Source organism: Antrostomus carolinensis, unplaced genomic scaffold (assembly GCF_000700745.2).
Source record: "Antrostomus carolinensis isolate BGI_N321 unplaced genomic scaffold, ASM70074v2 scaffold51712, whole genome shotgun sequence".
Lineage (NCBI taxonomy): Eukaryota > Metazoa > Chordata > Aves > Caprimulgiformes > Caprimulgidae > Antrostomus > Antrostomus carolinensis.
This window is the reverse complement of record NW_010301234.1, coordinates 1-16,806: the sequence shown is the minus strand read 5'-3', so window position 1 is coordinate 16,806 and position 16,806 is coordinate 1. Positions and strand designations below refer to the sequence as shown.

At 37.2% G+C, this 16,806-nt stretch overlaps 1 protein-coding gene across 1 annotated transcript in view; it reads right to left on the bottom strand.

The window, feature by feature from the left end:
* The window catches only part of PRP4K (pre-mRNA processing factor kinase PRP4K), a gene marked incomplete at its 5' end in the record, with an annotated part of 18,047 nt that extends 4,309 nt beyond the window's left edge, over nucleotides 1-13,738 (bottom strand). The window contains 9 exons of the mRNA XM_029083858.1: nucleotides 556-693; nucleotides 1,954-2,101; nucleotides 2,458-2,548; nucleotides 4,028-4,101; nucleotides 6,399-6,609; nucleotides 8,158-8,239; nucleotides 8,973-9,128; nucleotides 9,393-9,566; nucleotides 12,545-13,738. Of these exons, the coding sequence (XP_028939691.1) occupies nucleotides 556-693; nucleotides 1,954-2,101; nucleotides 2,458-2,548; nucleotides 4,028-4,101; nucleotides 6,399-6,609; nucleotides 8,158-8,239; nucleotides 8,973-9,128; nucleotides 9,393-9,566; nucleotides 12,545-13,738 (2,268 nt within the window). The remainder of the gene's footprint in view (nucleotides 1-555; nucleotides 694-1,953; nucleotides 2,102-2,457; nucleotides 2,549-4,027; nucleotides 4,102-6,398; nucleotides 6,610-8,157; nucleotides 8,240-8,972; nucleotides 9,129-9,392; nucleotides 9,567-12,544) is intronic.
* Between the last annotated feature and the right edge of the window lie 3,068 nt (nucleotides 13,739-16,806).

The following is a 16,806-nucleotide window of genomic DNA, read 5'->3' as shown; positions in this document are numbered from 1 at the left end:
AATGGGAATGAAGGCAATTAATATGTCCAGATCTATTGTAAAACAGTGTCTACAACTAACCTGTCAAAAGAGCCTAATTATTTAAAGAAAAAGTGAGCATGCAAAGAAAGCACAGAAACAATTTTCTTCCTTAGACTGTTGTTTGATTTGTACTCTTCCCAGAATATAAAGCATTTGCTGAACCTCTCAGAGAATGCATCCTTAATCCAAACCCTTAAAATAAAAGGATTTTGAAAACTAATAAAAACATTGTGACACACACAAAATAAATCACTAAGAGGAGCATTCATGAGATGAAGCATCTTTAACAACACATGATTTTGTTTCAAAGATTGTCCAGGCAGGAAGTTCACAATGATGCTTTACATAAATCAGAAATAGTTCAGTAGTCTATGGATTTGTGCCTCCTGATTTATTTATTTTTTTAATAAAGTTCCTTACATTCCTGAATCTTGGCTGTAGAAAGATGTATCAAAACAGCCAAAACCAGAAAGGTAAAGATCATGCCATCGTACTTGACTTTTTACAGAGATCCCTTAACATTTCTCATCTTACCTGAGTGGCTCAAATACCAGACAGAGATGCTGTTTGTGGTAGAAATGCCTGAACAACCGTAGACAATGAAACTTGTCATCAGGATCTGAATCGTTGAGCTTCTTCAAAAATTCCAGTTCTTTTAGGCCAGTTTTTTGCCTGAAAACAAAGAAATATGATTAGAAAACAAAATTCTAATACTTTTTTTTTAAATCCAGACATTCACTTGCACAGTTATAATTATCAGGCTATGACAGGTGTCATGTCATTACTTAATGTACCATGGCTTAAAAACAATATCACAACAGTGGCTTGCTGTCCGTGTCTACACATTGGGTAAGTCTATTTAATTTTTTGCTCTTCACTGTGCCTTTACCCACTTATCCTTTCCTCCTCCCTCCCAGGTTGCATGTAAAGCCAAAATTAGATTTCCTCCTGTAATACAACACTTCAATTTCAAAGAACACTCACTTGAGAAGTTTACTTTTAAAAAAAAAGTACTTAACCATGTACATTATTAACTGAAATAGCTTATCACTCCACCTTTAAAAAAAACCCCAAAACACAACAAAAAACAAACAAACAAAAAACCCCACAAAAACCCACTAACTTTTCTAGATACCTATTCATATAACTCAAAATAACCCAGTTAAACACACAGGAAGACAACTTTTAAAACTTCCAAGGTAAAATGCATGGAAAAGATTTTCATTTAAGTTGTCTTTAACGGAAGAGAACACAACACATGACTGAAGAAATACTGCAGCAGGTACTGAAAATTAGTACTCTAGACAAGTCCTCACATATTGTAGTTTAATAGATCACACTTGTTACTGTTCATTCATTCTGAAACCCCTGTCTGCAAAGGAGTTGGACTCGGACTCACAACATTCTGTGACCTCAACATTTTTTTTATTTCAAGAGGGAAACTCCCATCCCTTTTATCTATCTTATATACATGTAAACACGTAGAGAACATACAAATATCATTAATGTACGGAGGTCTTTTTGTAAGTTGCAGATGACTGATTTAGGATCCAGTCCACAGCCTGCCAAATCCATTTGGTCCATCAAAACAAAATTTCTATAGTCCACGACTCCCTTCTCAAAAATTTTTAGGGCTGGGCACGCCTCATAATTAACTGTAACCCTGTTTCTTGCTACCACTGTTCCCTGCAGTCTGGCAAATGAGAAAGTGCCCGATGAAAATGCGAGTACCCTTCTCCTGCAATAGCTGTAAAGAAGCGCGGATACATAGTCCTCAAGCGCTTCCCATTTACCGGGCTCATATTAGCAGAAAAGGCAGGAATCACAGCTGTAATCTGCTACTTCACTTGAAACAAAGGGAGATTCAAATCACATCATGAAAAACTTCCAACTGTTACATATGCTTTATTATTAAACAAAACCAATACTTACATAAGTTCATTGTTCCTGATGATTTTAACCGCTACTTCTTGGTTTGCTCTGGCCATGTCCCTGGCTCGCACTACGTTACTGAAGACTCCCTGACCAGTGTAACCATAGACATTGTACCGTTTATCTAGAACTTCACCTATATTAACACCTGGAGGATAAAATCAAGCAATTTAAAGAGTTATGAATAAGATACATAATGAAAATATTTATAAAAAATAAGCTGTTGTGTATAATTTAGAAAAACAGGATAAATGGTACAACCACTTCATTTCATAGTGTACAGTGTTTTGTATCACTGAGCTCTGTGGGAATTACGGTGAACAAACTGTGAGTCTGTAAGTCTGGATGTTAAAACCTGCGTGCTCATTTCATCCCCAACACGCTCAGCGAGGGCACCGTGGTGCATTTACATTAGAATCATCTTTCTGTACTTTTTACACGAGGACCTTTTCCATTCGGCACCCTCCTTCTAGCTGTCCTTGCAAATCAACAAATAGCACTTACGGTAATAGCCTTCTGCATCGGTCCAGTTATCCCTGAGATTGGGGTTTTCTTTGAAGTCTTTTCCAAACCCAGCAGCCCTTAGACGAGCACTCTGAAATAAAAAGAAAAGTAACAGCATTGGCTTGTGTGCTCTATGTTATTCCTTGATGTTTACTCACCAAAAGCCCTTTTTCCCTTCTGAAACACTGTTCCTCTCACAGTACAAACACACTTATCTTGTAGGAGAGATAAACTACTGAACACAACATGCTATTTACATACCGGTATCTAAAAAGTAATGCAAGGAAAGAGGCTGGGAACAACCAATAGAATTATTCTTAAACACAAATGGGCAAAGTTTCAATTAACACTCACAAGGAATTATACAAGTCATGTTAGAATGCATATTTCGGACCATCTGAGTAAGACTTTTTACTTGCAGTATGCTTGTAGTAAAAAAGTTCAGCAATTTGCAGGGAAAATGTAACTGCTTAAGCCTTGAATTTCTGCTCAGTGTCACTTCACAGATTTCATACTATTATACTTACATCATAAAATTCCTACAATTGCTGTTGACATCTCAACAGATTTGGCAATATATTATTACAAATTCAAATCTGTGAGAAGCAAAGAATATCTTCAAATTGAAAAACAGTTTCTGAAAGGGGGAATCACTTACAAGACATTTAAATCCCTACTTGTAATTTTCAAATTTTAAAAGCATCCTCCTCCACCCCTCAAGTAGTTACCTCTTTCCCAGTCAAAGGAATTTTGATTTTATTTTTTTTTAATTATCATTATTACCGGTGTTACTGGAGTTACACCATGGTTACACCAGTTACAACTGGAGTTGTTTTGTTCACCAATGCTTCTGTCATAACTAATTGATTATGTCTACCATAAACAAAAATTAACTGGAGAATTTCTAAGTTAAGAAAGTTGTTGTCTTGACTTATTTCTCAGTGTTGTGCATCAGCAACAATGAGGCAGATTTATAGAGAATGACAAGTAAAGTCTCAAAACTAGTTACTGGACTGCTGAGATTTTCAGGCCACTTCAGCACATTTAGAGAAAAGCTGCCAGAATATTGCAATAGTAAAAACAGAAAATGTATCTCTTAACCCAAAAAACCCTCCCCAAAACCCCACCAAACAAACTACCAATCTACCACATTACTCCAACACAGCCTCATTAGCAAATTAAAATATCTTACACAGACTCTTTTTAATTAGCCATACATGAACCTCTGGAAAAAAGCAGATATTGAGAACAGTGCAGCATGGTAACATTAACATAAAGCTTAACTTACAAATAGGTTTGTTTCCATGTGCCATTACCGGTCCTATTCAAACAGCAGGTGAATTCCCTAACTCCTTACTCTGATAAAACTCCCACTAATTTCAGCAGGTTTCCTCTCACTGTAATATTAATTAAGAACTACTTTGCCTTCGCTGATCAAAAGATTCAGAATGTATCACCTACTCAGTTACACAATCAAAGTTCCCACAAACCTCAAGTGATAGTAACTCTCTAACAAAAATAAAACAACAACAACAAAAAATCATACATTTCATTTCCAAGAATTACCTACATCAAAGTACGCAGCGAACATATCATCTGACTCTGTGAACATATCAGGAGCTAGCAGTTTCTTCTGAGATGAACCTTAAAATAAAATTTAGATTACTCAGCATGAAAAGGATGACAAACATTGTAATAACTCTGTTACCAGTATAATTTGTGACTTGGTATCTTTACAATTTAATCTAAGCTCAGTATGCTGGCAGACAGGTAGCTCTACCAATATTTCCAGCAAATACCATTTTACAGTCTAGAAATACAAAACTCACATTGGGTAAGTTCTTCCAATCACTCAAAAATTTACACCTCTCAAAAATTAAGTATAATAGCTTTCAAATCATTTACACAGCAGAAAGGAAAAAGTACACAATGACATGGTCCCTACAGATAATGACTATGTATGTATAAAAAGAAATAGAAAATGACTGTAAGTATATATAAAAAATTACAGACGTATTTTCCATATATAAATTCAGGCTTTTCTGCTAATTACAAGATGTTTTACTAAAAACCAAAGTTGTAAAGCTCAGAATTGATTCTTTGGAAAATGTTTCCTTTGACCCTGTCAAAAAGGACCTTGTGTGTAGCTTTTAGTCAAAGACAATGTTAACTATTATGTTTAAAAGAAACATTTTTAGCTTTGGTAAATTATCCCTTTCTCACCTTTTAATCATCTTTAAAGTCCCAAAGACATTTTACTTGGTTGATAAGACAAAAGCAAAGAAATATAAATTAAGCACATATTAGTGAGAGCAAGTGAACTTTAAACTATTTCATAACACACACTATGGTCACACCCCTTCGTGGCCACGGTAAATCACAGACATTCCTTTTACCGTATTAAGCAATGGATTAAAATAAATGGTTAACCTCAGATTCTCCAGGTCTCATGATGCATACAGCCAACCACTTTCATACCAAATAACTAGACTGAAATCTTCTGACAGCATCAAAAACTCTCATCCATCATGTTGACACCATTGTTTCAAGATATAGATCTGTCACCTGAAACTTTGGGGAGACAAGATACACCATTGTTTCAAGATACAGACCTTTCCAGCAACTTCCTCAGATTTTCTTTTTAGTTTTAGTTACTCACACTTGACCTGGACTATAGTGAGTTATATTAACCAGCTCCTTAACAACTTACTATCCTGTATAAATAAAAAACAGCTCTTGCAAAAACAGATGATCCACTGCTTCCATCTGTTGTTATAGCCACCTCCAACTCAGAGCCCCACCAATATATGAAAATTCCCAGAGCTGAATGTAACAAACCTTCTTCATATCTTAAAAATGTCTATGTAGTTATATTTTCATATACTTCAGTGGGCAAAATTAGGAAGCAGTACATGCCTCTGTTACACATTAAGAAGACTAAGTCAAAGCTTGTGGTATGCAAATAAAGCAAAAGTGCATGAAATGCACTTGCACCTACATTGCAGGAGAACAACCTGAACAGGTACTGCTCAAGGGAACAGTGGGACAAACTACAGAGCAGTACCCCAGTCCCAAAGAGATGCAGCTTTATTACTTCAAAGAGAAGCACCCACTAGTAGACAGTGTATTTAGTCCCCAAGGATACATCCAGCACATAACAAGAAGTACAAGCGAACTGTCCAACCATTCCCTGAGGAGCTGGGCAGGTTTCACAGCCCTTGTTAAGCAGCGTGCTGTTGCAATTAACCTCTAACGAGAAACTGAAGTCATTAAACTAGCTCAAGTACATCCACACAGCAACTAGTTACAACTTTTGCCTACTTTGGAAAATGTGCAGTAATACACTTTCCAAAGATGACCAAAAAAAAGGGCAAAAAGAGGAAGAAATAAGCCATTTCTTCAGCCAGAAGTTATGCCACCAAAATGAACTCACTAGCAATGACTCTGAAAAGCCTTAATCATTCTAAATTACCACGGACCCACCTACATTCTTCTAACACAGTGGCTTTGACCAAAAAAAGGGACAAAAGTGGCACGGTTTCCAACCCACCCCAAAATAAAAACCAGGACTATATTAAGCCTCTAAGGAAACAACACACCTAAGTGAAAAGAAAAATGTGGAAGTTAAAAAGAGTGATTCGTAACTATAAAGACAGACATCATTATTTGTTCTTCCTCATTTAGAGCATGAATTAATTAATTAAATAAGAATATAGAGAACATGTTCCATTCATATCATCCTCCTTAACAAGCAAGCTTTATTTTAATGTTGTAAGTACCATAATATTTGTGGAAACATTCTCAAAGTCTGTCCAAAAAGTCCATCTACTTCCAAGTTTGGAAATATGTAAGGAAACTAACAAAACGTCTCCTCTGAAATGCTCTGCTGAAGAGTGGAGCTTCCATAAATTGCACGATACATTGAGATTTCAGATTCTTACCATTGTTTTGTTCAACTGTCATGAGGTTGTGCTTGGCTTTTACTGATGCCTCAAATGTGTCCACGTTTTCCCGTTCGTACTCCTTAACATCAGCAGCTACTCTTTCCAGGATGTCATCTGGTGAATTGGAGCGACTGCGCGTACTGCTTTGAGGACTGCTTGGTTCAGATGGCACAGACATATTACTGTCTTCCGTCTGGCCTTTGTATTTCTAAAAGGAAATTTAATTATTAATCTCACCATCACAGCTTATCACAATTTAAACATTTTTATACTCACTCTTTTGATGGTTTGTGTTAAACCTTAATCTTTGCTTTCATAATCACCTACATCTCTAATGGTAACATTATTTGCAGAACGGGATACAGCTTTTGAAAACTTATTTTGCTACAATGAACCACAGTCCAGACCATAAAAAATGACTGAAAAATTCATGTCCTTTAGGCTTTTACATTTCTGCAAAAAGCTATTTTTATAAGATTAACTATTTTGTTGTGTGTGACAAAACGGCAATACCAATAAATTTATTACTAAAACATTCTGGCATACAAGTGGTGAAATAAAGTCTTCAAAGAAAATTCAATGACCTTATATCTAACATCCTAAAATCTTTTCTATTTTTATTAGCATTATAGTACAGAAAAGTAGTTTTTAGATTTGGGTTTTTTATTTGAATTGGAAGTTCTCTTTATTCATTCATTCTTGCTGAAAAATTTCAGATGCATTAAAAAAGTTCAAGAAAACACCTTTACAAGTTATTTTTTTTTTTTTAACTCAAGTAGGATGAAATTATAAAAATGTCACTTCCTCTCCCAAAAGTTAAAAATCAAACTGAGTAAATGCTGATACCGCTCAGTTATCGAGGTCGAACTATTCAATAATACAAGCAGGGATTTCCCATTTAGGGAATGAAGCTCTGGAATTTGCTTCCTGTATGGACCAACAACAGGTGTAACCGACCTTTAAGAATTATTTATTTTATATGGTTTTACTTATAGTTCTGAGGGATTTTACAATGGGCTTTGCATAAAAGTCAAATAATGAACAGTATTTTTAGTGCTGCTTAAAATAAGCACTACATGATAACTGGTGGCTTTAGAACTAAATATGAAGTAAATATGCTACAGCATTTTGCTTACTATGTTCTAACTGTGTGACAAATCCCAACTTTTAAAAAAATACTTGACTTGTGCTGCAGAATTACATCCCCTTTGGCCACAGCTCCTTTCCTGGGGTCTCAAATCACATATTACCTGTCACTACTGTTACGTTATCAGGAATAAGAAGTCCATGGGAACTCACAGATGTAACTGAATACATCATCTACTTTCACGGGAACCCATGTCAGTGGCTTCAGGAGGAAGTTTTGGAAATGGACAAGGACAACTTGAAACGAACTGATCAGTTAGGTTAATTGATATGTAACTTAATGCTATATTGACAGGATGATGTAATGATACAGCTATGAAGAAAACCTACAGATTAAGATAACTGAAAAATATTTTTAACATGTCACAGGACTGTCAGAGAACACTTAACTGTAGCACAAAAATGAGCCACAGCAGAGTTGCTTCAGTCTTAAAAGCAATGCTGTTGCAATAGAAGTGTAGAGTTTAAATGAGACTAACATTTACAATGAATTAATGGGAAAAAATATAGTAATATTAATTAATATAGTAATGCAGTAATAGGCTAAAAGCCTTACTTCATCACAACGTTTTACAGTTTCAGTAACCCACATAATAACATAGCCGTGTACCTGAACAATTGCCTGCCGCTGTAATCTTCTTTGTCTTATCTCTGCTTCTTCATCCTCTTCTTCCAAATCAAAGTCTTCAAGACTACAAAAATATAATTCCTTTTTATACATCACCATAAACGTAAGACTACCTACTGAATTTTACCAAATGCAGTTCTTTGGCATAGAAAACACAAAATATATTTAACAATTACCATTCAGTTGACTCAGAAAGCAAAAGGTATATTAAATCTCAGTGTGTATATTTACATCTCCTCACAGAGAAAAATTATCTTTCAGTATCTCATTGGGACTTTAAGTATTTCATTTTTAACTGCAAACAATTAACACAATCTGCTTTTAAAGAGAAAAAAATAAAAAAACCCCTTGTTCATTTTCATTCCAGCATCATTCTTCCTTGATAATTCGATTAAGAACACATATTCCTACACAACTGGATTAAGTAGATATTTAGCAAATATTAAAAAAAAAAATTGCAGACAGCAATTAATCCTTTCAGCTGTTAATAGTTTTTCCTCAAGCAAAAAGCTTGGGGAAACAGACCAGATATTTTCACAGGAATTTAGAAAATGAACCCTGAGGTATCATCCCCTCAGGTCTGCCCACTAGCCAACAACTCCTGATATTTCTTGCATACTCCAAAGTTTTGCAGATCATACCAACAGTAATTTGACAAGATCATAAGTACCGAAATATTATTATGGTTTTAGGTGACACCCCAAAAACTACACCATGAAGATAAATATCAGTTCATTCTCCGTATCAGTGAATCTGTATTTTTAGACAATCGGTGCAAGTTAGGAATTAATTCTTACTTTTCATCTGATGAAGACTCCTGTTCAGCTTTCATACCCTCAGAAAGACTACCTTTAAATTTGTCTTCTTTAACTTTGCTTCGGCTCCTACGTCTGTGGCCACCACGTGACCTGGACCTCCTTCGAAGGCGAGATCTACTTCTTCGGCCCCTATCCCTGGTAACAATAAGAGGAGTTTGAGTTTTGGGGGTTTTGTTTTGGGTTTTTTTGCAGAAAAAGGAGAAAAACTTATTCATAAAACATAAAGGTACATAATGACTCTAAGTAATAAAACAAATTAATTCATAGGAGATAAAATTAATTCAACTAAGCTAGTATATATAAATGTGGAAAAAAAATGCAGTCTTTTTACACATAAGATGGCAATCTTTATTCTTTAATATGTTACAAAGCATATTAAAAAATGCAGTGGGTCTTTACCTCCTCCGAGGAGACCTACTCCGCCTTCTTGGAGATCGGCTACGTCGAAGGGGTGAACGAGACCTCCTTCTAATGGGGGAGCGAGACCTTCTTCTGGATGGGGACCACCTGCTGGGTGGGCTAACATCTTTCGATCTTTCATGTCTAGACAAAATATCATCTCTGGTCCGCGTTCTGTAAAAACAGAGGAAGAGAATGGTACCAAAATCAGGAGCAAGTGGAAAACAAAAATCACAATTCCCTCTACAAGCTCACTTTGAAATTGTACTGCAGGTGAGGGACCACTAGATGGGCTTCTGAGGGAGGGACGGACAAGCATGCTGCAGAGCTGGCTGCCCTTCTTGTGTGTGTCCATCCACCTGAGAAATATGTGCCCATACACAGGTCTAGTTCGGGACAACTCTGGAAACAGAGCTTGTTAATTACTACTGCAAAGCTAAGAGAGGTTTTAAAACAGAGCTTGTGTTTAAGTCTTACATAATAGTGTTTTCATGTATATCAGAAACAGTATTTAAACAGTAAATAAAACCCAAAAACTAATTATTGAGAATTTTCTCAGCAACTTTACAATACAGTATTGAAATCTAGGACCACGGTACTCCACAGCAATGACTTTAATGTCTATTTCTATTTGGGCACTAGAACTGGACAGTTTCAACACTTCACACATTCCAATACAGCTGAAAACTAAAATTCTTAATTAACATGTAAACTAATCCTTCTCGAATTAAAAAATAATTCAAGGTTGACAATATATACTATTCAAAATTTGTTAATTCTTGTCTATACATATTCACAATTATTCAAGACAAAAAGATCTTTGATGGGACAACTACATTAAACAGCTTACTTGTATTCCATGACAGCAAGACTTCAATCAAAAATTGGAAAGGATGGAAATTAAAAACATTTATCAACTATTCTCATGAGGTTGCAAGAGAAAATATTTCCACAACACTGTTTGAAGAAAATGCTGCTACTCTATTTTTTTTCCCCCTTCCTTTTAAGGAAAACAAACAAAAAAACTGGGACAAGTTATTTCAGGTGTTATCTCTCATCAGTTAACAAAATTTCTTGGGTCTGAAAGATTAATTCCAGCCATTCCGTAATAGTTCTTTGTTTGTCTGAGAAGTTATATCAGCTTCAGTTACCTTAGCCATGTATAATGACGAGGTATACAGAACTGATGCAAAATAGTAAACAGTGGGACAGAAGGAAAATCTCTGCACGTGCAGAAGTACTGGCAGTTTGTACAAGAAATTACTGTGGACTGATCCCTTTAACCCATTTAATTTATGTTAAGTTCTTGTGAACAATATTACAAAAAAAGTCACAGGATGAACTCACAGTTCCAGGTTTCCTGGCTAACAAAGTGAATATACTGCCAAAACTGAAACAAAATGACTGCAACAAAATTAAAGCAGTTCAGGGATGACAAGTAGGAGATAAAAAGTTGGAGCTGGTTAAGAATTCATAGTAACGTCATATAATGAGTAACTTCAATCAAAGACCTGAGAAGTATCTTACATGATTAGATAGAATACTGGAAACAAATATGAAAAATAAGATTATTGGGAAATTTTTGGTTAAAAATTTTACTAAAGCTCCTGAAATTCTCTGGCAGCCCGAGTAATTACAGGTAGTTAAAACTCCAGCATAGCTGGAGTTAGTTCAGGATGTTCCACAAAGAAAGATTATTACTGCTGATTTGCAAACATTTCCAGGAGAAAATATTTCTTAGTAGTCCCCCACTCACGTGCTGTTCAGCACTGCGTTACGGAGGTATGAATCTGATAGCAAAATTCTAGACACGGGCATCACTGGAACTAAGTGTCTAGACAGCTAATTCACACTGGCCGCAGTGCATGCTGGCAGGAGACATGAAAGCTGAAAAATGCAAAAAGCTAGAGAAGAAAAGTCCAACACCGCATCAAAGCAACTCGGTGGTTGCACCGACACACTCCTGGTTCACCAGACAGCAGCCAGATAAACTGCTGGCCTTTACAATACAGGCTTAATCTGGTTAGCGCTGCTGGGGCCATCCTCCAAAGCACCTGCAGTATTGCTAAGCAGTACCACAGACAAATAAGCTGATAATGCGCCTGGAGAAGACACCCCGCGTGTGAAACCAGCGTAACCTTCAGCGACACAGGCAGAAAGACCTGCACGTTTATCAGACACTTATTTACTGAGCTAGATCTTTGTGGTTCCAATACACGGTTTTAAATTCATAACTCTTTGTTCTCAATTCTGGGAGCAGGTGAGCTAACCCCCATGATAAAACGTTTTAAATTATTAATTATCCAAAATAATGCTGGACTCCTCTGCCTGTTGAACTTCTTACATTTAATGAATTAACACTTGCCTTGTTCTCTGCTTGGGAACTTACCATCCAGGCCTCACCAGCTTCAGAGGAGGAGATGCCAGTAATTATTGTCTCATGGTTTATACTAAATTTCAAGGTAACTGCTTTCATAGGCTAAACTGTCATTTTAAAAAACACCAAAACTAAAAATACATTAAAATGATTTCCATCTTTCTCCTTTGAATGTATGCAAAATATGGTAATGATATACAACAGACCAGTAACAAAGCGACACTACCATACCTCTAGCAAATGAAAAATACTAAATATTTTTAAGAAAAAAAATGGCTGCCAGAAGGACATCTTGATATAAAAGATTTACTTACATTCACACATGCTGCCTATCACTGGGGGTTTTTTGAGGGGGAAAAGGAGTTAATTACCCACTTTTAGCCAACACTGATATGTAAGAGTGGAGGGGACTCTCACTCCACAGAAACTCCTGAAAGCAACGGAACTATTAGATAAGAAACAAAACAGAAGCCAAATTCTGAATCCCACCGAGGGCCAAAACCGAGAACCTGAGCTACAAAGCTTGTTCCCAGCAATGGTGTGAACAGCAAAGAGCTCAGCACTCTAACAGCCACAGTGAATCTGCACGTCTGACAGCTGGGGGGAGCAGTTTTGGAAAACTGAATACGTAGAAAGTGAGCTCCTAACATAATGCACAATCCAATTACCTTTTTAAATGGCTATTTTCAGAATAAAACCAAGAGAGAAACACCAAACTAGAAGATTGTTCATCCTGTAACGTATTTTTTGATGGTTCACGACATCTTTAAGTTACCTGGGAGAAGAAAGCCGCCTCCTTTCTGATTCTCTTCTTTTCCTTTCTGCAGACCTACTCCTGACTCTTCTAACCGGTGACCGGGTTCGAGAAGGGGATTTACTCTGTTTAGATCTACGATCATTAAAGAGCGGAGATCTGCTTCTTCTTGACTTTTCACGTTGTTTAGGAGATAAGCTTCTTCCTTTTGGACTACGACCAGGTCGTCTAGGGGACCTGTTTTCTTTCCCTGAAGAAGCATCTTTAGAAGGAGATTTAATTGGCTTTTTTTCTTTGTCAGTCTCTGATCTCCTAGGTTTTCTATCTTTGGACCGTGATCTTCTATCTTTGGATTTGCTTCTGAGTTCTGTTGGAGATTTAGATTTTCTGCCACGATCTCTGCTTTTGCTTTCATTTACAACTGGAGACTTTCTGCGATCTCTTGATTTACTTTTATCATCAGCCTTATTTCTATCCTCTGGGGGAGATTTAGACTTTCTGTTTTTCTCCTGAGATCGTCTTCTAAGCATTGGAGACCTGGATTTCCTTGTCTGATCTTGAGACTTACTTCTCTTATAAGGGCTTTTGGATTTCCTCCTCTCTTTTGACTTGCTTCTAGTTGTCTTCTCTTTGATTCCATCAACTCCTACCTTGCCTTTCTTTTTGTCAGATCTGTGCCTAGTCCTTTCTTTTGATTCACTCTTACTTGCTTTCTTGGAACTAGTTTTATTGTCCACAGGTTCCAATTTCCCCTTAGCGTTTGACTTTGCGGTAGGTCTTGTTCCATTTCGCACTTTTTCATTAATCTCTCCCTCTTCTTCAGATCCTGACTCATAACCTTGTAATATTAATCCCATCCCAGACTGGACCTTTCCTTCCATTAATTCGTTTTCAAGTTCAGCTTTCAATAATGCTCTTTGTTTCTCCAGGTCTTCCAGGGGAGCTAAAAAATCAATTTTAGTTCTTTTAGCTGGTCCATCTTCCTTGTCAGAGGTATCAGCTACCTCTTTCCGTTTATGTTTCTTATGTTTGTGTCTGTGTTTATGTTTTTTGTCCTTATCTTCTTCTGAAGAATGTTTATGTTTCTTGTGTTTACTTCGGTGTTTGTGTTTCTTTTTTTTGTGTCGGCTGTGCTTGTTCTGAGGTTGGTCTGCCTCTGACACTTCCCCATTTTCTTCATTTACACTTTTCTCAGATGCATCAGCATCCTCAACCCTGCAAAAAATAAAAAATACAGATCAGTGCTATCAACTCACCGCAGTCCTTAACCTCGTGTTGACAGTCCTTTTGATGACAGAAACTAACTGGCATTTAATTTCCTACCTTTGGGAGAATTAAAAAGGCACGACTAAGTAGTAACAGCAGATACCCTTCCTCATGAACAGACAGCTGCGACAGCAAAAAGAAATACTGTGGAAGGAAGATGCAGCACATGCACTAACAGAACAGATGGATGAAATCAATGCTTATGCTTTCAGGTTCAATACTGACAATATGTGTTAAGAGTATGCACCAGTGCTGCATATTTAGGCATCCTGACAGTCCATCATCTACCTTATCTGCTGCTCCCCTCCGATGCCCAACCCAGGCTATGCCTTTCAGAAGTATTTTCAAATGGCAGAACACAGTTGTGCTGCAAAGACCAAAACTTATTTCAAGGGATGACGCTGACCACCTCTTGAAACCATCCTGCAAAATCTCACCCAGTCTCAACCGATTCTCTTAACTGTTATTTCCTTCTCTCAGTGTATGCACCTGTGTGAAAATCAAGAACTGATCATGCACTTACATTATTTATGCAATACAGGGAACGCTACTGAGGAACAGGACAAATTAAGGAAGCCTAATTTCAGAAAAGCTTTCTGATAATATACAGAAGACTACCAGCTTCCCAAGAAAAAAAGCTGCAATCTTTAGACCTGTAAATGGCATTGTCAAAAAAAGCAGAAAATAAGTCTACAGCAGGTTATTAAAATAATAATAATGTATAGTGTTTCCTCTAAAAAACTGAAACCATTCCAATTAGCTAGTCAGAGCAACAAGCAAATAACATACTTCTTAACTTCAAAAACTTTAACTTCAGTCCTGACACTAGGCGTTCACTAATCTTCCTCAGATGCTGAAACTGGCTTACCAATAGAATTTTTTTACAGTGTCTAACAAATACCTCCTGATTTCCTTCAGAACATCAATTACGTTACCGTCTGTAGTAAGACAGGTATTTGCCTTTTGAAATTTGTTGCCAAATACCATAGATGCCAGAGTTCATCTTTCCACAAGCTCATCCCATCTAAGCCTCGGGTTTGGAATTTACTAGCTAACCCTTTAAAAACTTAAATCTAGCTCTTTCTGTATCCAAAACCTCATTAATTGAAACTAAATACCCTAAACATGACGGTCAGGAGTGGTGGGAGGATGCACACAGAAACACAGAGCTATCTCTTCTGAACTCTACTGGTTTCAGACGACAGACATTTCTGAAAAATATGATCAATGATCCAACAGAACAAATAGATCAGAGGTACTCTAAGCCATCCCTAAATGATGGCACTTCACTACAAATTCAATCAGTGTCTTCCTAATTAAAGACAGGACCTTCAAACAGTGCACAGTTACTGATTCTCTCTTGTTTGAGCTTGCAAATTCTAGCAGTAGCAAATAATCCAGACTTTCCTGCAACATACACTAAAATTATTTGCTAAAACCATTAAAACCACTTTAGTGCTCGGAAATGAGAAACTTCCTAAGGGAACGGAGTGTTTGAATTAGAAACACACAATATTCAGAGACTTCACTCAGAATGCTGTATGCTTTTTCTTCTACATCTTTCCCACTGCTGCTTACTCAAAGCAAAATTTTCCCTTGCTTTCTCCTGGCACGTCACACCGTTATGGCAACGGAGTATCAGAAAGAAAGAGGACAAACTGCTTTAAAATGAGTTTGCTCTACATAGCATTTGGCACAAAAGACACAAAAAAGAAGGAAAAAGTATTACAGGTAAAACTTTTTCAACTTGGATTTGCAATCTAGAGCAAGTATGTCAGTGATGTAAGTTGGTTAAAGGGCTGAGAAATGTCACAAGGAGAATTTTAAGGCTACTACGCACCTTTTAAGATTTCTTTTAGTCGGAAACAGGATGCTGTGCAATGGTACTTTAATACATTATAAAAATATTACAGAACAACAAAAACCACAGCCATTCAAGCTGCTCTAGATTAATTCTTTCTTTTCATAACAGCAGGAAGTGACCCTGAAATCTATACAGAAGTTATTTTGTTATCCTATTTTAACATTATGGAATAACATCACCTTGCATTCCATAAAACAAGCTGGTGGCAGAACTGCCAGGTGAGATACGGCACCAAGGCTGTACCTCAGGTGGCTGCAGACCGCTAACACCACCAGCTTCCTCTGCATTTGCACCTCAGCTACAAAATTACTCTTAGGTTGTTAATACGCATAAAATATTTCAGAGTTTATGCATGTACAGGAACTTATTTCACGTAATTCCATCAAAACATGGATAAACTTTCACCTCATTTAAACGCTTCTGAGGTGCAATGACACGGATGAGAACCTTTGTAAGAAGATTTCAGAGGGTGATGAGGCAGATGGGTAACTACATGTTTAGGTGCTACTGGCTTTAACTGGGGAGGAATCCTGACACGATCATGTTATAGTCCCACTTTTTCTCACTTCTGAATTCCAGAAGAACAATAGGAAGTTCATGAAGATCTGCAAAGAGGTTGCACCCATCTTTTCCAACAGTCAGGCCTCCTATCGCCAGTTTTTACCTTATTGCTCTTAGTTAAGTTCATTTGTACACAGAGAAGTTATGGCTGCTCCTCCCTGGAAGTGTTCAAGGCCAGGCTGGATGTGGCTTTAAGCAACCTGGTCTAGTGGAAGGTGTCCCTGCTGATGGCAGGGGGGTTGGAACTGGATGAGCTTTAAGGTCCCTTCCAACCCAAACCATTCTATGATTCTATGTGCTCACATGCTTTATGTGGTTCACGTGCACACCCACTGCTTGGCCTCACCTGTTTTCTACTCCTACGACTAACAACAACAACAAAAAAAAGCCTCAAATCTCTGTTTTTTAAAAGAAGAAAAAATACAGAAAGCAGTTTATACGGCTAAATTGTATAGTGAAGAGCAGCAATAAAGTAAGCATTAGGTGTCAACTCCAGGCAAAAGTTCTAGAGAAGAAAGTGTTCAGGAGCTCCCGAGCACCGACAACCCCCAATCTCAGGGCGCCAACCGGGAACCCGCACCCCCGAGCCCCG